The sequence below is a fragment of the Tamandua tetradactyla genome, chromosome 19 (genome assembly GCF_023851605.1).
Source record: "Tamandua tetradactyla isolate mTamTet1 chromosome 19, mTamTet1.pri, whole genome shotgun sequence".
Classification (NCBI taxonomy): Eukaryota; Metazoa; Chordata; class Mammalia; order Pilosa; family Myrmecophagidae; genus Tamandua; species Tamandua tetradactyla.
Genome location: NC_135345.1, coordinates 42,891,292 through 42,915,078, shown reverse-complemented (window position 1 = coordinate 42,915,078; position 23,787 = coordinate 42,891,292). Strand labels below are relative to the sequence as shown.

The 23,787-nt window shown below is 36.3% G+C and overlaps 1 protein-coding gene and 1 non-coding gene across 7 annotated transcripts in view; both read right to left on the bottom strand.

Annotated features, from left to right (window-relative positions):
• Positions 1 to 23,787, bottom strand: part of NSUN7 (NOP2/Sun RNA methyltransferase family member 7) — a 149,177-nt gene that overhangs the window by 27,236 nt on the left and 98,154 nt on the right. For all 6 annotated transcript variants that reach the window (XM_077136722.1, XM_077136720.1, XM_077136721.1 and 3 more), the window contains 2 exons: positions 12,512 to 12,613; positions 7,429 to 7,546 (listed from right to left, as the gene is read on the bottom strand). In XM_077136722.1, the coding sequence (XP_076992837.1) occupies positions 7,429 to 7,546; positions 12,512 to 12,613 (220 nt within the window). The remainder of the gene's footprint in view (positions 1 to 7,428; positions 7,547 to 12,511; positions 12,614 to 23,787) is intronic.
• On the bottom strand, positions 2,262 to 2,370 carry LOC143663812 (U6 spliceosomal RNA). Its single transcript, XR_013166193.1, has one exon. It is a non-coding gene; the product is annotated as a U6 spliceosomal RNA (small nuclear RNA).

Genomic DNA, 23,787 nt, shown 5'->3' with positions numbered 1-23,787 from the left:
ACAGTTTACATGGATACAAATGTCCCCTCTTCCCTAGGAAACCATTTCCTCATGTTCCTAGGCACTGCACTGTATGTACTACAGCTAGTAATTCTTTATCTTGGCAGCCATGACTTGACCACTCTTCCACAGCATTCTGTAGGAGCATTCTGTGAGCTGCCTTCCCCATGCAGGGCAAGTTCTGGGTTGACAAGCCAGTAAGAGTGTCTTACTTCAATCCTTCAGGCTACCATCAGAGAGACTGGAGCAAAAATACATTCTCCCAGTATGTTTTCTCTGGAATTGGGACCAGGAACCTGCACTTGGAGTACAGGTGAGAGGGTGGGCCAGGGTGGGGCCAGCCAGGGCTCCATGAGTTCCTACTTTCTTTAAGTTGCCTTTTTCATGATTCAGTGCTTTCCCTGTTACTTCCCTCCTTTAACTCTTTTCTGGAGCTTTGAGGACAAAGTTTCTGCCAGTTCTTGCTGGTTGTTCAAAGCTTCTTTTAGGGAATAGAGCACTGAAGCTTTTCACTCTGCCATATTGACTGGGGCCTTGCCAAACTATCTTTACAATTGTGTTGTGAAGCTTAATGTGAGAAGCTTGCCCCAAGAATTCTTAGTACAAAGAGATCGTGTAAGTACATTCCTCTTAACTTGTTGCTTTCAGCACTATTAATGGAATTTTGTTGTGTCCTAAATATTAAGTTAATGTTAGGATTAAAATTCTGCACATATTGAACAACTGCTCCCCATTCTTTAGCCTTATCCTATATCCTGGTAACCTATATTCTATGTTTAATGTCTATGAGTTTACATATTGTAGTTAATATCAGTGAGATCATATATTTGCCATTTTGTGTCTGACTTATTTCACTTAACATAAAATCCTCAGTGTTCATCTAGGTTGTCACATGCTTCAGGACTTCATTCCTTCTTACTGCTGAATAATATTCCACTGTATGTATCTACCAAATTTTGTTTATACATTCATCAGTTGATGGGCACTTGGGTTATTTCCATCTTTTGACAATTGTGAATAATGCCACTATGAACACTGGTGGGCTGAAGTCTGTGTTCCTGCTTTCAATTCTTCTGAGTATATACCTAATAGTGGGATTGCTGGATCATGTGGCAATTATATACTTAACTTCCTGAAGAACTGCCAAACTGTCTTTCTTCCACAGCAGCTGTACCATTCTTCATTCCCACCAGCAATGAAGAAGTGTTCCTTTCTCTTCACATTCTCTCCCACACTTGTAGTTTTCTGTTTGTTTAATAGCAGTCATTCTAGTAGGAGTGAAATGAATTTTATTGTGGTTTTGATTCGCATTTCCCTAATAGCTAGTAAAGCTGAACATCTTTTTATGTGCTTTTTAGCCATCTGTGCTTCCTCTTTGGAAAAATGTCTATTCATGTCTTTTGCCTTTTAAAATCAGGTTTTCTTTTCATTGTTGAGTTGTAGGATTTCTTTCTGGATATCAAACCCTTATCAGATGCGGAGTTTCCAAATATTTTCCTCCCATTGAGTTAGCTGCCTTTTCACCCTTTTGAAAAAATTCTTTGAAGCACTGAAGTATTCAGTTTTGAAGAGCTCCCATTTATCTATTTTTTTCTTTCTTTGTGCTTTAGGGTAAAGTCTAGGAAACTACTGCCTATCACTAGATCTTGAAGATGCTTCTGTACATTTTCTTCTAAGAGTTTTATGGTACTAGTTCTTATATTTAGGTCTTTGATCCAATTTGAGTTAATTTTTGCATAGAGTGTGAGACAGAGGTCCTTTTTCATTCTTGTGGTTATGGATATCCAGTTCTCCCAGCACCGTTTATTGAAGAGACTGTTCTTTCCCAGTTTAGTGAGGGTCTATTTCTGAACTTTCAATTTGATTGATACATCTATCTTTAGGGCAGACCCATGCTGTTTTGACTACTGTGGCTTTATAATATGCTTTAAAGTCAGGAAGCATAATACATCCCACTTGATAATTCTTTTTCAAAATGTTATCAGCTATTAAAGGCCTCTTGCCCTTCCAAATAAAACTGATAATTAGCTTCTCCATTGCTGCAAAGTTGTCTGCTAGAATTTTTATTTGTATTGTATTGAATCTGTAGCTCAATTTGGGTAGAACTGACACCTTAATGACACTTAGCCTTCCAATCCATGAACACAGAATGTCTTTCCATTTTTTCAGGTCTTCTTTGATTTCTTGTAGCAATGTTTTATAGTTTTCTATGTGCAAGTCCTTTATACCCTTTGTTAAGTTTATTCCTAGATATTGATTATAAAAATATGGAATGCTTCACAAAAATTTGCAAATCACCCTTGTGCAGGGGCCATGTTAATCTTCTTTGTATCGTTCCAATTTTAGTATATGTGCTGCTGAAGCAAACACTGCCATTTACTTTTCTAAAAAATATTTTTATTGATAAAACTTAACATATAAACATTCTTAACATATAAACATTCCATCCACCACCATTTACTTTTAATAAGTGAAATAGAATGGAATAGAAAAAATTAAGAGCATGTACCAGGTATAATAATATGTTTTAAATTATCATTGAACATACTGAAATTGCCATTCTTGTAGGTGAACAGCATATTATCTACATTTCATATGGCTCAACATATTTATGTACTGGATCATAGTGAGAGATGCTGATCTAAGAGATTGGTACAAACTGGATTGCAGAATCTGGAGAGAATAAATCCCAAGAATAGGTGGGTATAGACTGCCGGTTTCCTCTGGCATTCCAAATGAGTTGGGGGCAGATTGAAATTATTCAGAACATTTGCTGTGGAGTGGGAAACTTGGTAATATTCAAGGCAAAAAAATGGATGCTTGGAGGTAAGGGCTGTGAAATTAGTGCTTATTTTGGAGAGGAGTTCTATTTTATGCTTGGTTAAATTTTAGGTGTTATTACAGGTACAACTTAGTAGGTACAAAGCAATAAGAAGGAATTTTCAGATTATTCTATTTTGAGTAAATATACTGCATATTATTCTCTATTGGATTTTTGAGTAAAGTTCTCCATACAGCCCAGCAGCAAATTTAAAACCCAACAGGCTTCTAATCTATGGCAAAGGAAAATTAGAACTTTAAAGATTTTCTGTCATCTTATTTAAAATAATATAGATTTATTGCCACATGCTTCAAAAACAATATTGTGTTCTGAGAAAATTCTGGGGATATGGGGTTACCAAAACATTTGGAAAGCTATTGTTCAGTTTTCTAAATTGAATTACAAATGGAAAAGCAGTTATTTTAATACAGTAGGGGAAATAATTAACAGTATGAAACTAAGGGAAATTGAAGAGCATTAATGTTTATAGACAGAGCAAGACTGAGGAAGAATAAGGGTAACTTTGCTTATTCTTCTCCCCTTTATCTATATTTAAAAAGAAGGGAGGTGGTGCGGTGCTACAGTGGCTCAGTGGCAGAATTCTCACCTGCCATGCTGGAGACACAGGTTCAATTCCTGGTCCATGCACTTTCCCCAAAACAAAATAAAAAAGCAAAACAAACAAAGAAAAAATGGACAAAAATTCAACAAATGGTGTTACAATAACGGGATACTCACATGGAAAAATAATGAAATGTGACCCCCATCATACAGCATACAAAAAAAAAAGAAGGAAAACCTGGCTGCAAATGGTAGGAGGGCAGGATCTTGGGAACCTCTGCTCAATTTCAGTCACAGCTACTCTGCTGTTATCTATTTCACATATTTGGATTCTGCTGCATAAAAGTTTGGGAAACAGAGCTATAGATCATGAAATAGCTATTAGACCATTCTCTCACGTAAGATTTCACATATTGTTTATTCCCTTAGATTTTTTAGGTTAACCCAAGAACTTGAACAAATATATTTTTTATTGATAATTATAAAACTCTAGAGATTTTTTTTTAATTATAATGATGGCTCTTATGATTTTTAAAAGCAAATGCTCACATTTCCCAAAACTTTTGCATCTTTGTGGACAAAATTTAATTTTATTAATGTCCCATTTTCAACTAAGTTGGTCTGGAGCACGATTACTATAGCCAAACTACGTCTTTCATATCTGCTCTACCCCAATCCACCTTGCAGCCGAAAGTGGGGTACAGTGATTTCGGTCAAAATTGTTACAGTATATGAATCGGTATAGGTATTTCAGAAATTAATGGCAATTAAAAAAAATATATGATTAATGAACCAAACAGGCCTGCCTTACAACAGACTTTATCAGATGTCTGTTTCACATTACTTTACTATTATTCATAAATCACATTAGAATAAAAGGGTTCTCCTGGAACTGATTCCTTACCTTGGTAATAAAGATTCTGAATCATAGCTGTACATGAAAATTATCTGTATAACTTCCTAAAAAAATACATGATGACTCTTTAAAAATATATAGATATATATATATACATTTATAAATATATATCTATATATTTATATTTATATAAAGTACATATATTACAAGAAGACTAAAGACCAATATCTCTTATATAGTTGCAAAACTCAACAAAATATTATCAAACAGAATCCAACTATAATTAGAATTATATAAAATTAGAAGAATTATACACCATGATAAAGTGGGATATATCCCTGGTATGCAAGGTTGGTTCAACATAGGAAAATAAATTAATATAATACATCATGTTAAAAGAATAAAGGAAAAACCTACATGATAATCTAAATTGATGCAGAAAAGGCATTTGACAAAATACAGCACCTCTTCATGACACAAATGTTTAGGAATAGAAGGAAACTTCAACATGACAAGGGCATATATGAAAAGCCCACTGATAACATCTTACTTAATAATGAAAAACTGAAAGTTTTCCCTCTAATATCAGAAAAAGACAAGGATGCTCACTGTCACCCTTGTTATTCAACATTGTACTGGAAGTTCTAGCCAAAGCAATTAGGCAAGAAAAAGAAATAGAAAGCATCCAAATTAGAAAGGAAGAAGTAAAACTTTCCCTATTTGCAGATGACATGATCTTATATATAGAAAATCCTGAAAAATCCACACCACAGCTCTGACAGCTAATAAAATAATTCAGCAAAGTGGCAAGGTAAAAGGCCAAAACCCAAAATCATTAGTGTTTCTATATACAAGCAAAGAACACTTGGAAGAAAAATTCAAGAAGAAAATTCCATTCACCATAGCAACTAAAAAATCAAATACCTAGGAATAAATCTAACCAAAGGTATTAAGGACTTATACACTTATAACATTGAAAAACAATGTTATATACAAAACATTGATAAGTGGAAGGTCATTTCAGGTTCATAGATTGGAGGCTAAATATCATTAAGATGTCAATAGTACCTAAAGCAATTGATAGTGTCAATGCAATCCCAATCAACATTCCAATAACCTTTTTGCAGAAAAGAAAAAGCCAATCATAAAATTTATTTGGAAAGGTAAGGAGCCCTGAATAGCTAAAGCCATCTTGAAAAAGAAGAATGCAGTTGGAGGATTCATACCTGCTGTTCTAGTTTGCTAGCTGCCAGAATGCAATATATCAGAAATGGAATGACTTTTAAAAAGGGGAATTTAATAAGTTGCTAATTTACAGTTGTAAGGCTGAGAAAATGTTCCAGTTAACACAAGTCTGTAGAAATGTACAATCTAAGGTACCCAGGGAAAGATACCTTCATTCAATAAGGCCGATGAAGTTCAGGGTTTCTCTCTCAAGTGGAAGGGCACATGGCGAACATGGTGTCATCTACTAACTTCTTCTCCTGGCTTCCTGTTTCATGAAGCTCCCTGGGAGGGTATTTCCTTTTTCATCCCTAAACGTCACTGGCTGGTGGACTCTGCTTCTCGTGGCTATATGGTTCTGCTCTACTCTCTCTGAATCTCTTTCATTCTCCAAAATGTTCTCTCTTTTATAGGACTCCAGAAACTTATCAAGACCCACCCAAGTGGGTGGAGACACGTCGTCACCTAATCCAGCTTAACAATCACTCTTGATTAAATCACATCTCCAGGGAAATGATCTGATTATAGTTTCAAACATTCAGTATTGAATAGGGATTATTCTGCCTTTATGAAATAGGATTTAGATTAAAACATGGCTTTTCTAGGGGCATACATCCTTTCAAACCAGCACACCTGCCAATTTTAAAACTTATTGCAAAGCCATAGTAATCAAAACAGCATGGTACTGGAACAAGACAGACATATAGACAAATGGAATAGAATTGAGAGCTCAGAATTCAACCTTCACATTTATGGCAGAACTGATTTTTGACAAGGTGGCAAAGATAACTCATTTGGGAAAGAAAAGTCTCTTTCACAAATAGTGCTGGGAAAACTGGATCTCCTTTTATAAAAAAAAGGAAGATCTCTACCTCATATCATACCATATACAAAAATCAACCTTAAATGGATCAAAGATCTTAATATAAGAGTTAGAACTACCAAACTCCTAGAGGAAAGTATAGGAAAGCATTTTCAGGACTTTGTGTTAGGCAATGGTTTCTTAGACCTTACACTCAAAGCCAAAGCAACAAAAGAAAAAAATAGATGAATGGGACCTCATCAAAACAAACAAACAAAAAGTTCCTCAAAGAACTCTATCATGAAAGTAAAATGACAACCTACACAATGGGAGAGAATATTTGAAACCAAATATTTAATAAAGGATTAACATCCAGAACATATAAAGAAATCCTTCAACTTAACAAAAATATAAACAACCCAATTAAAAAATGGGCAAAAGACTTGAACAGACATCCTTACACAGCGATAAAATACATGAGTTGATGCTCAACACCATTAGCCATCAGGGAAATGCAAATCAAAATGACAATGAAATTCATTTCATACCCATTAGAATGGTTGCTGTTTAAAAAAAGGGAAATAGCAAGTGTTGAAGGGGATATGGAGATGTAGGAATACTCATTCATTGTTGGTTGCAATGTAAAATGGTATAGCCACTGTGGAAGACAAATTTTGGTGATTCCTCAGAAAGCTAACTATAGCACTACCATATGACCCAGCAATCCCTTTACTAGATACAAAGAATTGGAAGCAGGAATTTGAACAGATAGTTTTACACCAATGTTCATAGCATTATTATTCTAAGGATATTTTATATACTTGTTTTCCTTCTGTTGAGACAAACATATATCTGAAAATAGAAATATAAAATTTGGACCCAATTCATTTAGAAACCAATCAAGTCAAAGCCAAAATGCCTTTAGCTTCAATAGTAATGAAAAAAACAAAAGGATCTTTTAATGTACAAGAAAATGCTCATGTCAAGCTGTTTTAAAGGCTCTACAGAATCTACTTTTAAGTTGTAATATGTTAGGTTATTTGATCATATTAAGATTTAACAAAAAGAAAGGAACTCTCTTTATATAACTTAGAAAATCCTAATTTTCAGGTTCAAACATATTTGATTGCTTGAGTTGTTTAGAAACATCCTTTCCTTTCTTACCTATAAGGTTGTACTTTAATCCCAAGGTCTTGAAATTCCAGTGCTTTTTTAACAACAGTTTCATTTTCTTCTGGATAAACTGAACATGTACAGTAAACAATTGCTTGAGCTTTAGTAACTATAGTTAAAGAAAATATAATCAATATAATGACCCTATTAACTACCCTAAACAAATTTGCTATATTTCTAAATATCTATTTAAAACTAATACCACATGGTTTTGATAAGAATGATTTCTATAGATACTTGCATGGATCTGTTTTAAAGCAAAAGCTCATGTTAGTAACGTACTTGGTGGCCATTAAATCAAGTAAATCTAACAGAATTGTATGGAAGCTGAAAATTCAAACAATTTGATCAACCTAGTTACAAACAGGAACAAATAAATACAATAGTAAATATAGTAAATAAAAACACTTGATAAAATGTTTTAAGAGGTCTTTTGCAGATTACCATGAACTTGATGCTTCCAGCCATTCCTTAATCATGAATTTGATACTTTCAAGCTATTCCTTCATAAGCAGTATCACATAATTAGTTAAAACAATACTCAAAATAATCTTAGATATAAATCCCAATTTTCACTTACTGCTGTACAAACCTGGGAAAATTATTTAAAATGTCAGATTTTTTAAAATCTGAAAAAAGGGATAATAGTAGTTTCTACAACTCGCTCATTTATTCATACTTTTCAAACACTATTACATGCCAGGCACTCTTCTAGGCATTCAAGATACATCTGTAAACAACACAGACAAAAATCCGTGCTCCTGTGAGGCTTATTTTGTAGGAGGGGGAGAAAGACAAGATGGCATAAATAAATAGGAAAGTTATATAGTATTCTTACAAGGTGATAAATGTTATAGAGAAAACCAAAGGCAGGGTGGGGAATAGAGAGTTCCAGGGGAGGATACTGTAATTTTAAATAGGCTAGTCAGAGAAAGCATCACTGAGTAAGTAAATTGTAAGTAGACTTGAAGGAGATAACGGGGCCAGCCACAGAGATATCTAGGGAAGGGCACTCTCAGCTAAGGAAACAGCAAGTACAAAGACCCAGAAGTGGAAGTGGGTCTGGCATGTTCAAGGAAAGCAAAGGAGCCAGTCTGATAAGAATAGAGGGAGCAAGGAGAGAACAGTGGGAAATGAATATGGGCTCAGGACCAGATAGGGCCTTGTAGCCATTGGAAGAACTTTAGTTTACTCTAAGATGGGAAATGACAAAAAGAAGGGGAGGAGGAGTTTGCCATTTGAGGATTTTGATCAGAGGAGTAACATTATCTCACATGTTTTAACAAGATTACTCCAGTTGCTGTGTTGAGAATAGACTTTAGGGGCAAGAGTAGAAGCCAGTAGCCAGATTAGATAAAGCAGCCTATTGCAGGGTTCCAGGTGAGGAATGATGATGGCTTGGACAAGGTGGTAGTGGTGCAGGCGTTTGCATTCTAGATATATGCTGAATGTAGAACCCACCTCATTTGCTGACAGCCTGGCTGTTGGTATGAAAGAAGAGTCAAGGATGATACTAAGATTTTCAACCTGAGGAACTGGAAGGTTGAAGCTGTAATTAACTGAAATGTCAAACAGGTATGGTGAGAGAAGATCAGAATTTCCATTTTGGATTATTAGTCACCAAGTAGAATATATATCAAGAAGGCAGTTGGAGATTTAAGCCTAGAGTTCATAGGAGAGGTTTGGATTGGAAATATAAATTTGAGAGTCATACAGAAATATTTAAAACCATGAGACTGGATGAGATCACAAAGGGAATAAGTGTCCAGAAAAGAGATCCAAAGTTTGAATTGTAGTACATGCCAGTGTTAAAGAAGGTGGGGAGATAGAGAGGACCCAGCAAAGGAGATTGAAAAGGTGGGCCCAGGCAGGTGAGAAAGAAAACTTTCAAGGGAAAGAAATCTTTCAAGGGAAATAAAGACTTTAAAGAGGGTGAGTGGCACAGAGATCAGAAGATAAGTAGAAAAGGAGGAATTCTGTGTGGCATAGTCTAATGGCATGAGATGCAAATGTAAAAATTTAGGGAGGAAGTAAAGAAATGATCTGGAAAGGACAGTGAGGAGCAAGAATGACACCTGTCCATGCCATCTTGAAATAATGCAGGGGAAGCACTGTTCTCAGGGGAAAAGTGAGTTACAGGTGTGTGTGTGGTGGGGGGCAGGGTGGCATTGAAAGAAGAGGTTGTACAATAGGGGATTTTGTGATGATGGACTGTAAATTCTAGAGAGCACTTAGTGGGAAGTATGGATAGATGAAGGAATATGAAGGGAATTATGGGGACCAGAGTACAGGTAATGAGAAATGACCTAGAATCGGGGTTTTTTTTGTGGTTACCTCCATAAATAGGCGTAAAGGACATAGCAAGATAGGTTTCTTATGATTTTATGGTAGGATAATAGCAAGACTGTCACTCCAAAGAAGGCATGGAATCTAAGGAAGAAGATTTGGTAAGAATTAAGTGAATAATACATATAAAGTAAATGGCAGGGTGCCTGACATGTAACAAATGATCAAAAGAGTGTTTTCACAACTATTTGGAGGACTGAGCATAGGTATCTTTTACATGGTTGATTTTCAATGTCTTTTACTCATTTCTAACAAAATATGGAGTCAAACCCCTGACAAGGCACTTGACTACCTAACACAGAACTGTTTTGTTTTGTTTTTTTCACAGCATTGTTTTTATGGGAAAATAAAATACAACTTGTTTTGATTTACAGTATGTTATCCAGTAACGTAAACCATCATAATTTCAAGAACTGCCAACTATTATGTTTATTTGACATCATAAAAGAACTTACATCATTAAATCCGTCTACTTTTCATGTTTCTCTCTGAAGCCTTTTTAAAGCCTTAAATATTTAATTAAAGTTTAGCAAATGCATCAAGTAATTTATTATTTGCCAACTTCCTGATCTTCTAACCAACTTATTTCATAGATCATATACATACTATCATGTTCAAATTGATGTTTATTAGCAGCATTGAATCATTAAAATGGCATACAGAGACTTCCTCTGTACTCTCCATTTAACCTTATTTCTAACTCACATATGTTATTTCTTTATGTATTAAACTATCTATATCCACATCCTTATCTTGGAGGCTTTGGAAGTTATGATTTATTCACATTCATAACTCTAACATCCAACTTAGTACCTGTTTCAGAGTAGATACTTAAAAACATGCATTAAATTAATAAAAGTTTATGTTATATGATTTCTTGAACACTTCTATATTACCATCACCATATATGGAAGGGCAGCTATATATGGTACTCAAAATGTAAATGGAGTGACTGAAGAAGTAAATGGAGTGATTGAAGCAATAATACAAATACTTAAAGAGCCTTGTTACTTAGACATCAAAGCAAAAGATCTAGGCTTTCTCTGTAATTGTACCTCTCTATTCTCTATTGAGCACTAAAGGAAACGAGTTTAATTAAAATTTGGATCATAGGAAAATTGTTTGGGAAATGCACAACGACAAGAAAATTTATATCGATAAAAAGCCAAAGAGAAGAAGTAATACAAAAGATAAAAAACTGTATAGTAATGTATGAACATAATTATTTTACTTTGCATTAAGAAATCATTAAATTATGGTTGCTAACCTGTATTTAAAATGATAGTAAAGTACATATTTTTAAAAGACTTAGATTAAATTAGTAAAAATAAATATTTTGTTATTTTGAAGGTGCTAAGACAGAGTATTCTAGAATTCACTTATGGTCCCAACTTCATTGCCTAATTATAATAGATAAATGAGGTATTAATATTGCCATGATTTACAATGAATTCCATTTTTAATATTTTAATTGAGAAATCTTCACACACATACAGTCCATACATGGTGGGTAATCAGTGGCTCACAATATCATCACATAGTTGTGTTTTTATCACCATTATCATTTTTTAAGAACATTTGCATCACTCCAGAAAAAGAAAAACATTTGCAGCACTCCAGAAAAAGAAAAACCCTCCCTCTCAATGACCACTAGTATTTTCATCTATCCAATTTATTTTACCCCTTATCCCTCCTACCATTTATTTTTTATCTGTATTTTTTACTCATCTATCCATACCCTGGATAAAAGAAGCATCAGACACATGGTTTTCACAATCACACAATCGTATTGTAAAAGTTATAACTTCATACAATGGTCTTCAAGAATCAAGGCTACTGGAGCACAGCTCAGCAGTTTCAGATCCTTCCCTCCAGCCACTCTAATACACCATAAACCAAAAAGGGATATCTTTAAATCTCCAGGATAACCTCCAGGATAACCTCTCAACTCTGTTTGAAATTTCCCAGCCACTGACTTTATTTTGTCTAATTTCTCTCTTTCCCCTTTTGGTCAAGAAGGCTTTCTCAATTCCATGACGTTGGGTCCTGGCTCATCCTGGGAATCCTGTCCTACATTGCCAGGGAAATTACACCCTTGGGAGTCTGTCCCACGTAAGAGGGAGGGCAGTGAATTCACCTGCCAAGTTGGCTTGGAGAGGCCACATTTGAGCAAGAGAAGAGGTTCTCTGGGGGTAACTCTTAGGCCTAATTTTAATTTCCTTTGCAGAAATAAGTTTCATAGGGGCAAACCCCAAAATCAAGGGCCAGGTCTATTGATTTGGTTGTCCCCACTGCTTGCAAGGATATCAGAAATTCTCCAGAGGAGGAAGTTGAATATTTCCTCTTTTCTCCCCAGTCCACCAAGGGGACTTTGCAAATACTTCTTTATTCACTGTCCATATTACTCTGGGATATATTGGGGGCATCACACTAACTGGACAAACCTACAAGATCTCACAACCTATTCAAGAATCCATATACTATGGTATTCAACTAAACTGACCATACAAGCTAAATTATGTACTGCACCAACCAAAATATAAATTTTGCACCAAATAAACTTCTCTCCCTTTGGTCTTATATGGATGTTGAAGTTTTATAATATGGATGATGTCATCCTTTACCCTGTATTCTGATCTACCCCAATCCTATCCAAATCAGCTTTATTCATATCTCTAGTAAAAATTTACAATGATTTTTAACAAGATTGCACTGATGACAAACTTACATTTCATTGCATGTGTTAGCTGTTCATATTGCTGTTGAGCAAGATTATGAAGTTTAGCTTCTGATGTGCCTCCTTGAGAGAGATCTTTAAGTAAATCTGTATCTAAATTTAAAAAGCAAATAATTGCTTTTAAATATAACACCATTTAGCATTTTTTCTAAATTGCTATTATCACATTATTTAGTTTTTCAACCATTTTGCCGACTGAAAGTTTTTATGGAAAATACCTATTAAAATGAAATACATAATAGTAAGTGTTGACAAAATTTTTTAAAACTAAAATAAAAGGCATTTTGTTTAGTTTTAATTTTTTTTAACCTTTTTTCTCCAAGTTCCTATGACTAGTCCTATGACCAGTTCCTATTTAACTAGTCAAATAAGTAATTTAGGTACAGAAAAGTAAATGCAATAGTCCAAAGATTAATACAAGAAAAGAAAAGATTTATTTTACAAAGTAAAAACTGATGAGCTATAGTCACATGTGGGTAGGAAAAAAACATACAAGGATACAATTAAAAACATTAGGTTAATCTACCAGAAGAAATCTTGGAAGAAAAAAACCTGGGAAGTAAATGTATGTCTTCACAATAGCTCAAGAGATAATCATACATTTTTTTAAGTTTCTGAAAATCATTTTATCGTAATTTTTGGTAATATTAACAAAGATTTATTGAATACTACTTTATATGTATTATTTCATTTTAACAACCCTTTGAAACATCATTATCCATTTTAACATTGATAAAACTGTTCAAACATTTATTAAACAACTTGTCTACAGTTAAATAGCTACTAAGTATAGAGCCAGGATACTAGCCCAGAAATCTAATCACAGAGCCCAGATTTCTAACTTATTATACTGTCTTTCTAGACAATTATCTATACCATTCCAGCAATATCACTGGACCAATAGGTCTCACACTTTGCACTTTTCTGCCTGTATTCTAAAACAACCCAGCACTTTTTTTAAAGGCTGGATTGTTAGTTTTTATTTATTTATTTATATTTTTATTAAGAAACCTTCACACACATATGGTCCATACATGGTGTACATTGATGGTTCAGAATACCGTCAGCATATTTGTAGAATAATCATCATGATAATTTTGAGAACATTTACATCACTCCAGAAAAATAAACAAAAAGTAACGAAAAAAATCATACATCCCATACCACTTAACCCCTCCCCATCACTGACCACAAATATTTCAATCTACCCAATTATTTACCCTTTATTCCCGCTATTTATTTATTTATTTATCTATTTATTTATCCTTATTTTCTTTCTTATCTGTCCATACCCTGGATAAAAGGAGAATCAGACACAGGCTTTTCACAATTACACAATCACACTGCAAAAGCTATATAATTATATAATTGTCTTCAAGAATCAAGGGTACTGGAACACAGCTCAACAGTTTCAGGTCTTTCACTCCAGCCACTCCAATACACCATAAACTAAAAAGGGCTATCTATATAATGCATAAGAATAACCTCCAGGAAAACTTCTTGACTCTATTTAAAATCTCTCAGCCACTGACACTTTATTTTGTCTCATTTCTCTCTTCCTGCTTTTGTCAAGAAGGTTTTCTCAATCCCACGATGTTGGGTCCCCAGGAATCCTGTCCCACGTTCCCAGGGAGATTTACACCCTTGGGAGTCATATCCCACGTAGCAGGGGAGGGCAGAATTTACCTGCCAAGTTGGCTTAGAAAGGCCACATCTGAGCAACAAAAGAGGTTCTCTAGGGATGACTCTTAGGCATAATAAGTAGGCTAAGCTTTTTCTTTGCAGGAATAAATGTCATAGGGACAAAAGAAAGAAAATAAGGATAAATAAATAATTAAATAAATGACTCCCAAGGGTGTAAATCTCCCTGGGAATGTGGGACAGGATTCTTGGGGACCCAACATCGTGGGATTGAGAAAGCCTTCTTGACCAAAAGCAGGAAGAGAGAAATGAGACAAGATCAAGGGCTGAGCCTATTGAATTGGTTGTCCCCACTGCTTGTGAGAATATCAGGGATTCCACAAATGGGGAAGTTGAATATTTCCTCCTTTCTCTCCAGTCCCCCAAGAGGACTTTGCAAATACTTTTTTATTCATTGTCCAAATTACTCTAGGATATACTGGGGGCATCACACTAATCTGGATTTTCTTCCACTTCATTCAACATACAGTCCCCCTTAAGGTTAATTCACCTAGTTGCATGCCTCACAACTTTATTCCTTCTTGCAGCCACTTAGTAGTCCAGTGTATGTATACACCAATACCCACTGCCTTCCCTCAGCAGTTGTACCCTTATGCCACCTCTAACCATTGCAAATCACAAACACTGCCTCCGTAAACACCAGTGTGCAAATGTCCATTCATGTCCCCACACTCAGTTCCTCCAGCTATATACTGAGCAAAGGGGTTATAGGATCATATCTCAACCCCACCCCTAGCCTCCTGTGGAACCAACACACTGCCCTCCAAAGGGACTGCACCTCTCAGCTTCACCATCAACAGTGAATAGGTACAACTCTTCACATTTTCTCCAGCACTTGTTTCTCTCTGCTCATTTTTAAACAGTTTTATTTGCATATCATACAATCCAACCTAAGTAAACAGTCATGCCTTCACCACTATAATCTATATGCAAATATTTTCCCCCTTCTGCAAAGAATCCATACCCCTCCCCAACACTACCTGCCTGTTGAGACTCAGTTTTGGCATAATGCCTTTGTTACATTCAGTGGAAGAATATTACAGTGTTACTGTTGACTACAGACCCCAGCCTGCACAGATCATACCCCTTCCTGTACATCATCCATTTTCAATACCTTTCAATGTTGACACCCATTTGCTCTCCCTCATGCAAAAATGTCTTCATATCTGCATATCACCGTCATTGTTCATCTAGGCATTCCCAAGTTATACCATCTCATTCTCTATCCTCCATCTCTGCCTCTGGTTCAAAGGTGCCCCCAGCCTTTCTCCCTCAATTGTACTCACACTCAGCTTCATTCAGTGTACTCATATTATTGTGCCACAATCACGTAGTATTGTGCTATCCATTTTTGAATCCCCACAATCAGTCTTGTGCACAATCTGCACTCCTCCAGTACCAAATACCCAATCTCCATCCTATTTCCACTTCTGACAACCCAGGCTCTCAACTCCAACTCTCAAAGTTCACCCATTAATGCCCGTTCATACTAGTGAGGCCATACAATATCCGTCCCCCTGCTCCTGGCTAACCACACTCAGTATAATGTCCTCAAGTGTTCTAGTTTGCTAGTTGCTGGAATGCAATATACCAGAAACAAATGGCTTTTAAAAAGGGGAATTTATTAAGTTACAAGTTCGCAGTTCTAAGGCCATGAAAATGTCCCAATTAAAGCAAGTCTATGCTTTAATGCTATAAAAATGTCCAATCTCAGGCATCCAGGGAAGGATACCTTGATTCAAGAAGGCCGATGAAGTTCAGGATTTCTCTCTCATCTGAGAAGGCACATGGTGAACATGATCAGGGTTTCTTTCTCACCTGGAAAGTTACATGGCGAACGCAGCGTCATCTGCTAACTTTCTCTCCTGGCTTCCTATCTCATGAAGGTCCCTGGGAGGCATCTTCCTTCTTCATCTCCAAAGGTCGCTGGCTGGTTGACTCTCTGCTTCTTGTGGCTATGTCGTTCTGCTCTCTCAGAGTCTCCCACTTTCTCCAAAATGTTTCCTCTTTTATAGGGTTCCAGTAAACTAATCAAGACCCACCTGCAATGGGTGGAGACACATCTCCACCTAACCCAGCTTAACAATCACTCTTGAATCACATCTCCAGGGAGATGACCTAGTTAAAGTTTCAAACCTAGTTAAAGTTTCTGAATCCAGGGATTCAGAAATGGATAGCACAATACTACCTGATTGTAGCAGTTCTCCAAACACCACTTATTGAAAAGGCTGCTCTATTCTGGGTGGGTTGGCTTGACCACCCTTTTAAACATCAATTGTCCATAAATGAGAGGGTCTATTTCTTAACACTCAGTTCAATTCCATTGGTCACTACTGAATAGGGATTAGAAGAAACAGCTGCCTTTATAGAATGGGATTAGGATCAAAACATGGATTTTCTAGGGTACATACATCCTTTCAAACCAGCACATCAAGTTTCATCCACATCGCTAAATGCCTCACAACTCCATTCTATCCTACAGCCATATAATATTCCATCATCTGTACACACCACAGCTTGTTTAGCCATTTGTCCGTTGATGGACAACTGGGCTGTCTTCATCCCCTAGTAACCGTAAATGATGCCACCACAAACATTGACACGCAAAATGTCTGTATCTCCCTGTCTTCAGTTCCCCCAAATATTACACCCAGCAATAGGATGATCAGATCACATGGCAACTCCAAACTAGCTTCTTGAGGAAGCACCAAACTGCCCCCAGAGTGGCTGCACAATTTAACATTTCCACCAACCATGGATAAGTGTGCCTCCTCAACATCCTCTCCAGCAGTTGTTGTTTTCTGTTTTTTTGATAATGGCCTTTCTAGTAGGTGTGAGATGATATCTCATTGTGGTTCTAATTTGCATTCCCCCTAACAATGAGGGAAGTTGAGCATCTTTTCATGTGCCTTCTAGCCATTTGTATTTTCTTCTCTGAGAAGTGTCTGTTCATATCTTTTGCCCATTTTTAAATTGGGATGTTCATCTTTTTGCTGCTGCATTGAAGAATCTCTTTTCAGATATGTGGTTTCCAGATATTGTCACCTATTGCATAGGCTGCATTTTACTTTCCTGACAAAGTTCTCTGATGCACAAAACTGTTTAATTTTGAGATAATTCCATTTATCTATTTCTTTTTTCAATGCTCTTGCTTTGTGTGTAAGGTCTAGGAGACTACCACCTATTACAAAATTTATAAGATATTTCCCTACATTTTCTTCTTAAAGTTTTATGGTCTTAGCTCTGTTTAGGTCTTTGATCATTATCTTTGGTAATATCGAAATGTATTTTTTTCATGCATCAGCAATCATTTTTTGATATATTATATATTCACATATCACGTGTATTAGTTAGGGTTCTCTAGAGAAACAGAATCAACAGGGAACACTTGCAAATATAAAATTTATGAAAGTGTCTCACGTGACCGTAGGAACGCAGAGTCCAAAATCCACAGGGCAGGCTGCGAAGCCGATGACTCCAATGGATGGCCTGGATGAACTCCACAGGAGAGGCTCACCAGCCAAAGCAGGAATGGAACCTGTCTCCTCTGAGTCCTCCTTAAAAGGCTTCCCATGATTGCATTTAGCATCACTAATTGCAGAAGACACTCCCCTTTGGCTGATTACAAATGGAATCAGCTGTGGATGTAGCTGACCTGATCATGACCTAATCCTATAAAATGTCCTCATTGCAACAGACAGGCCAGCGCTCGCCCAATCAGATGAACAGGCACCACAGCTTGGCCAAGTTGACACCTGTCCCTAACCATGACACCACGTAATCATCCAAAGTGTACAATCAACAGTCATTGATCCATTTTGAGTTAATTTTTACATAGGGTGTGAGATAGGGATCCTCTTTCATTCTTTTGCATATGGATATGCAGTTCTCCAAACACCACTTATTGAAAAGGCTGCTCTATTCTGGGTGGGTTGGCTTGACCACCCTTTTAAACATCAATTGTCCATAAATGAGAGGGTCTATTTCTGAACACTCAGTTCAATTCCATTGGTCAGTATATCTATCTTTATGCCTGTACCATGCTGTTTTGACTACTGTAGCTTTGTAATATGCTTTAAAATCAGGTAGTGTGAGACCTCCTACTTCATTTTTCTTTCTCAAGATATTTTTAGCTATTTGGGGCACCCTGCCCTTCCAAATAAATTTGGTTATTGTTTTTTTCTATTTCTGCAAAATAAGTTGTTGTGATTTTAATGGGTGTTGCACTGAATCTATAAATCAATTTGGGTAGAATTGACATTTTAACTATATTTAGTCTTCCAATCCATGAACACAATATACCCTTCCATTTGTTTAGGTCTTCCATGATCTCTTTTAGCAATTTCTTGTAGTTTTCTGTGTATAGGTCTCCTGTATTCATAGTTAAGTTTATTCCTAAATATTTTATTCTTTTGGCTGCTAATGTAAATGGATTTTTTCCCTTGATTTTCTTCTCAGATTGCTCGTCACTAGTGTATAGAAACACTACTGATTTTTAGTTGTTGCTTTTGTACCCTATTACTTTGCTGTACTCATTTATTAGCTCTAATAGTTTTGGTGTAGACTTTTTGGGATTTTTGACATATAGTATCATGTCACCCGTAAACAGTGAGAGTTTTACTTCTTTCTTTCCAATTTGGATGCCTTTTATTTCTTTATCTTGTCTAATTGCTCTGGCCAGAATTCCCAGCACAATGTTGAATAACAATGGTGACAGTGGACATCCTTGTCTTGTCCCTGATCTTAGGGGAAAACCTTTCAGTCTTTCCCCACTGAGGATGATGTGAGCTGTGGGTTTTTCATATATTCCCTTTATCATGTTGAGGAAGTTCCCTTCTATTCCTATCCTTTGAAGTTTTTTCATCAAGAAAAGATATTGAATTTTGTCAAATGCCTTTTTCTGCATGAATCAAGATGATCAAGTGGTTTTTCTGCTTTGATTTGTTGATATGGTGTATTACAGTAACTGATTTTCTTATGTTGAACCATTCTTGCATACTGGCATAAATCCTAGATGGTCATGGTGTATAATTCTTTTAATGTGCTGCTAGATTTGATTTGCAAGTATTTTCTTGAGGATTTTTACATCTATATTCATTAGAGAGATTGGTCTGTAATTTTCTTTTCTCATAGTATCTTTGTCTGACTTTAGTATTAGGGTGATGTTGACATCATGGAATGAGTCAGGTAGTTTTCCTCTTCAAATTTTTTAAAGAATTTGAACAGGATTGGTACTAATTCTTTCTTGAATGCTTGGTAGAATTCACACTGAAGCCATTTGGCCCTGGACTTTTCTTTTTTGGAGCTTCTTGATAACTGACTCAATCTCTACTTGTGGTTGGTTTGTTTAGGTCATCTATTTCTTCTCAAGCCAATGTTGCCTTTCTAGGAAGTTGTCCATTTCATCAAATTGTCTAGTTTACTGCTCATGGTATCCTCTCATTACCTCATTACCTCTTTTATTTCTGTGGGGTCAGTGGTTATGTCTTCTCTGTTTCTGATTTATTTGCATCCTCTCTTTTTATTTTTCTTTCTTTTTTTTTTTTTTTTTTTTGGTCAACCTAGCTAAGGGTCCACTGATTTTACTGATTTTCTCAATGAACCAGTTTCTGGTTTTGTTGATTTTTTCGATTGTTTTTCTCCATTTCATTTATTTCTGCTCTAATCTTTGTTATTTCTTTCCTTTTGCTTGCACTGGGCTTACTTTTCTGTTCTTTCTTTAGCTTCCAATTGAACAGTTAATTCCTTGATTTTTGCTCTTCTTTTTTAATATAGGCATTTAGGGCAATAAATTTCCCTCTCAGCACTGCTTTTACTGCATCCCATACATTTTGATAGATGTGTTTTCATTTTCATTTGCCTCGAGATATTTACTGATTTCTCTTGTAATTTCTTCCCTGGCCCACTGGTTGTTTAAGAGTGTGTTGTTTAGCCTCCACATATTTGTGAAATTTCCTGGCCCTCTGCCTGTTATTGATTTCCAACTTCATTCCATTATGATCTGAGAAAGCATTTTGCATGATTCCAATCTTTTTAAATTTATTGAGACTTGCTTTGTGATCCAGCATATAGTCTGTCCTTGAGAATGATCCATGAACACTTAAGAAAAAGGTGTATCCTGCTGTTGTAGGGTGTAATGTTTTGTAAATGTCTGTTAAGTCTAGCTCATTTATCATATTATTCAAAATCTCTGTTTCCTTATTGATCCTCTCTCTAGATGTTCTGGTCATTGATGAGTGCATGGAATTGAAGTCTCCAACTATTATGGTAGAGATGTCTACTTCTCCCTTTAGTGTTGTCAGTATTTACTGCATGCATTTTGGAGCACTTTGGCTTGGTATATATATACTTATGATTGTTATGTTTTCTTGTTGAATTGTTCCTTTTATTAATACATAGTGTGGTTCTTTGTCTCTTAATTACTTTACATTTGAAGTCTAATTTGTCAGATATCAGTGTAACCACCCCTGCTCTTTTCTGTTTGCTATTTGAATGAAATATCTTTTCCTAACCTTTCACTTTCAACTTATTTTTGTCCTTGGGTCTAAAGTGAGTTTCCTGTAGATAGCATATAAATGAACCCTGTTTTTTAATCCATTCTGCCAGCCTATGTCTTTTGATTGGAGCGTTTAATCCATTACTCTTTAAAGTGGTTACTGTAAAAGCAGTACTTTCTTCTACCATTTTTTTCTATTGGATTTTATACATCATATCTAACTTTTTTTCTCTTTTTACCTTTACTGACAGTCTCATTTCTATACTATTCTCCAGACCTCTCTCTCCTGTCTTTTCCTATCTTCCTGTAGTGCTTCCTTTAGTATTTCTTGAAGATTTGTCTTTGTCACAAATTTCTAGTAGTATTTCTCTTAGTCACAAATTCTTTCAGTAACTATCTGAAAATATTTTATCTTTTCCTCATTTCTGAAGGACAGTTTTGCTGGGCATAGAATTTGTGATCAGCAGTTTTTTCAGAATCTTAAACATACCATACCACTACCTTCTTGCCTCCATGTTTTCTGTTGAGAAATCAACAGCTTTATTGAACCACTCTTGTTTGTAATGGATTGCTTTCCTGTAGCTCCTTTCAAAATTCTCTCTTTGACATTTGACAATCTGATTAGTAAGTATCTTGGAGTATGTCTATTTTGACGTATTCTGTTTGGGGTTCACTGCACTTCTTGGATCTGTAATTTTATATCTTTCATGAGAGATGGGAAATTTTTTAGTGATTATTTCCTCCATTAGTCTTTCTGCACTTTTTCCCTTCTCTTCTCCTTCTGGAACACCCACAACATTGTGCGCTTCATGTTGTCATTCAATTCCCTGAGATCCTGCTCATATTTTTCCATTTGTCTCCATATATTTTCTTTCGCATGTTGGATTTTAGATGTTGAGTCCTCTAGTTCACTAATCATTTGTTCTGCCTCCAAGTTTATTGTTGTAGGTTTCCATTGTTTTTTTTTATCTCTTCTATTGTGCCTTTCATTCCCACACATTCTGAAATTTGTTTTTTCAAACTTTTGAGTTCTTCATGCTCACTTAATGTCTTCTTTATATCCTCCCTCAACTCATTGATTTGATTGTTGATGAGATTTCACATATCTGATTAAATATCCTGAATTAGTTATTTCAACTTCTGAATCTCATTTGAAGCATTGATTTGTTCCTTTGACTGGGTCATTTCCTCAGTTTTCCTAATATGACTCACTATTTTCTGCTGGCATCTAGACAATTGATTTCCTTCATTAATTTATTCTGGAGATTGTTTTCACTCTTTTACCTAGGGTTTGCCTGCTGGATGGCTTTGTTCTCTATCTGATCTTTGACATTCAGCTCAACTTATTCTTCTAGCCCTCTGACATAGGTTCTGTTTAACTGACCAGAATTTTTCAGTTCTTGTTTTTTCTTTCTTTCCCTGCCTATTTGGAGCTTTTTCTGTTTTGAAGGAGGAGGCTCTTCTCAGATATTATCCATTTCAGTCAGATTTTCCCAGACCAAACAGGCCCACATTTCAGGAGGAGAGAGTAACCAGCATCAGTTTCCCCTGAGGGTGAGATGCAGCAGGTTGTCACATTTTCCTATGAAGCCACTAAACTCTGCTTTCCCTATCCTGCCCAGGATGTGGTGTCTGTCTGTCCATAGCTTCACACCAGTATGAAGTGATGCGGTGCCTTTAATTTCAGGAGGCTCTCCCTTTAAGGGGTGTGGTTGAGACACAGGTGAAGTAGCAGGATGACTTTGATTGCTTTTGCTTTCCAGCCCCTGGGACCTGAATTCCCTGAAGGAGGGATACCCCTAGAGCTGGGTCTTGACCCCCTTTTCTTGGAGGAAAGATATGCCCTTTAGGGAATTAACCACTTTCACCTGACTAGTTACTTTTTATCTCAGACATGCCTTAGTTCTGCCCTTGCCTGGGGCAGTGCTGAAGCCTGAGACTGCATGCAGTTCTACCTAAAGAGCTGTTAAGAAGTTTTTTAAAAAAAAGCTTTTTCAGATTCAGACTCCTGCTCTCCAGGTCCACAAATCAAGAGCTTGGGTTGGTACATGACTCTATGTATCTTCAGGTCTGTGTGTCCCCTTTTCTTGGTGTCCAACCCTTTTCCAGTATTTTGTGCTGTCCAACCCAAAAGTCTTTCAGTTTGGTTTTTGTTTTCTTTTCCCATCAGCCCTGGCCTCTCTCTGCCAGGGCAAATCTCTTGGTTCCTTTAGTGCTTATTCCAGGTTTATCTATGCTCAGGTTTGTTTTCAGTAGTCAGAATTTGTTAATTAATTCTGTAATTGGCCCTTGGTTAAGCTAAACCTTTGCTACGAGTAGAACCTGTTTCCTTTCCACTTGGAGAACCATCCTGCCAAGCCCATGGGGAAGGGACATCAGCCTCTGTGGCTTGTGGGATTTCAGCTGTTCCACCCCTTCCAGACCAGTGTATGCTGTAAACCCGGTCACTGATGTCCCACCAGAAGTTGTTCCCTATAGTTCCTGGTTATTTACTGGCTGCTCTAGAGGATGAACTAAATTCCACACCTCATTATGCTGCCATCTTGCCGCCCATCCATCACTTTTTTTTGCATGGGCAGGAACTGGGAAATGAAGCCGGGTCTTCATCATGGCAGGTGAGAACTCTGCGTGCTGAGTCACCATGGCCCACCCCACCCATCACTTTTTAAAGGACTGTTTACATATTATTATACTCTAAAACCATATCATCCACCTCTATGACACCATTTTGAATAGTTCTAAGTTGTTAACAATGACCAACTCCACATACTCCTTGATAATTCTAGTATTTTCCATGTTATAATGTTTGTCAAACTAATTATATATTGCTTCCTTGTACCTAGTATCTAAGACCAATAAAATAATCATTTGGATTCCTCTCCACTTAGTTTATGATTAATACTTCTATAATAGTCATTAGGTCAGTGGCCCCTTATTTCCTGTGACTATTAGCTCCTGAGACTAATTTCTTCAAAAGTCCTCTTATTCCAGGTTTTGCCAAAGCATTGAATCTCTGAGTCTAATTCTTTATTTATAAAATGGAGATAATAAGAGTACCTACTTCATTTGA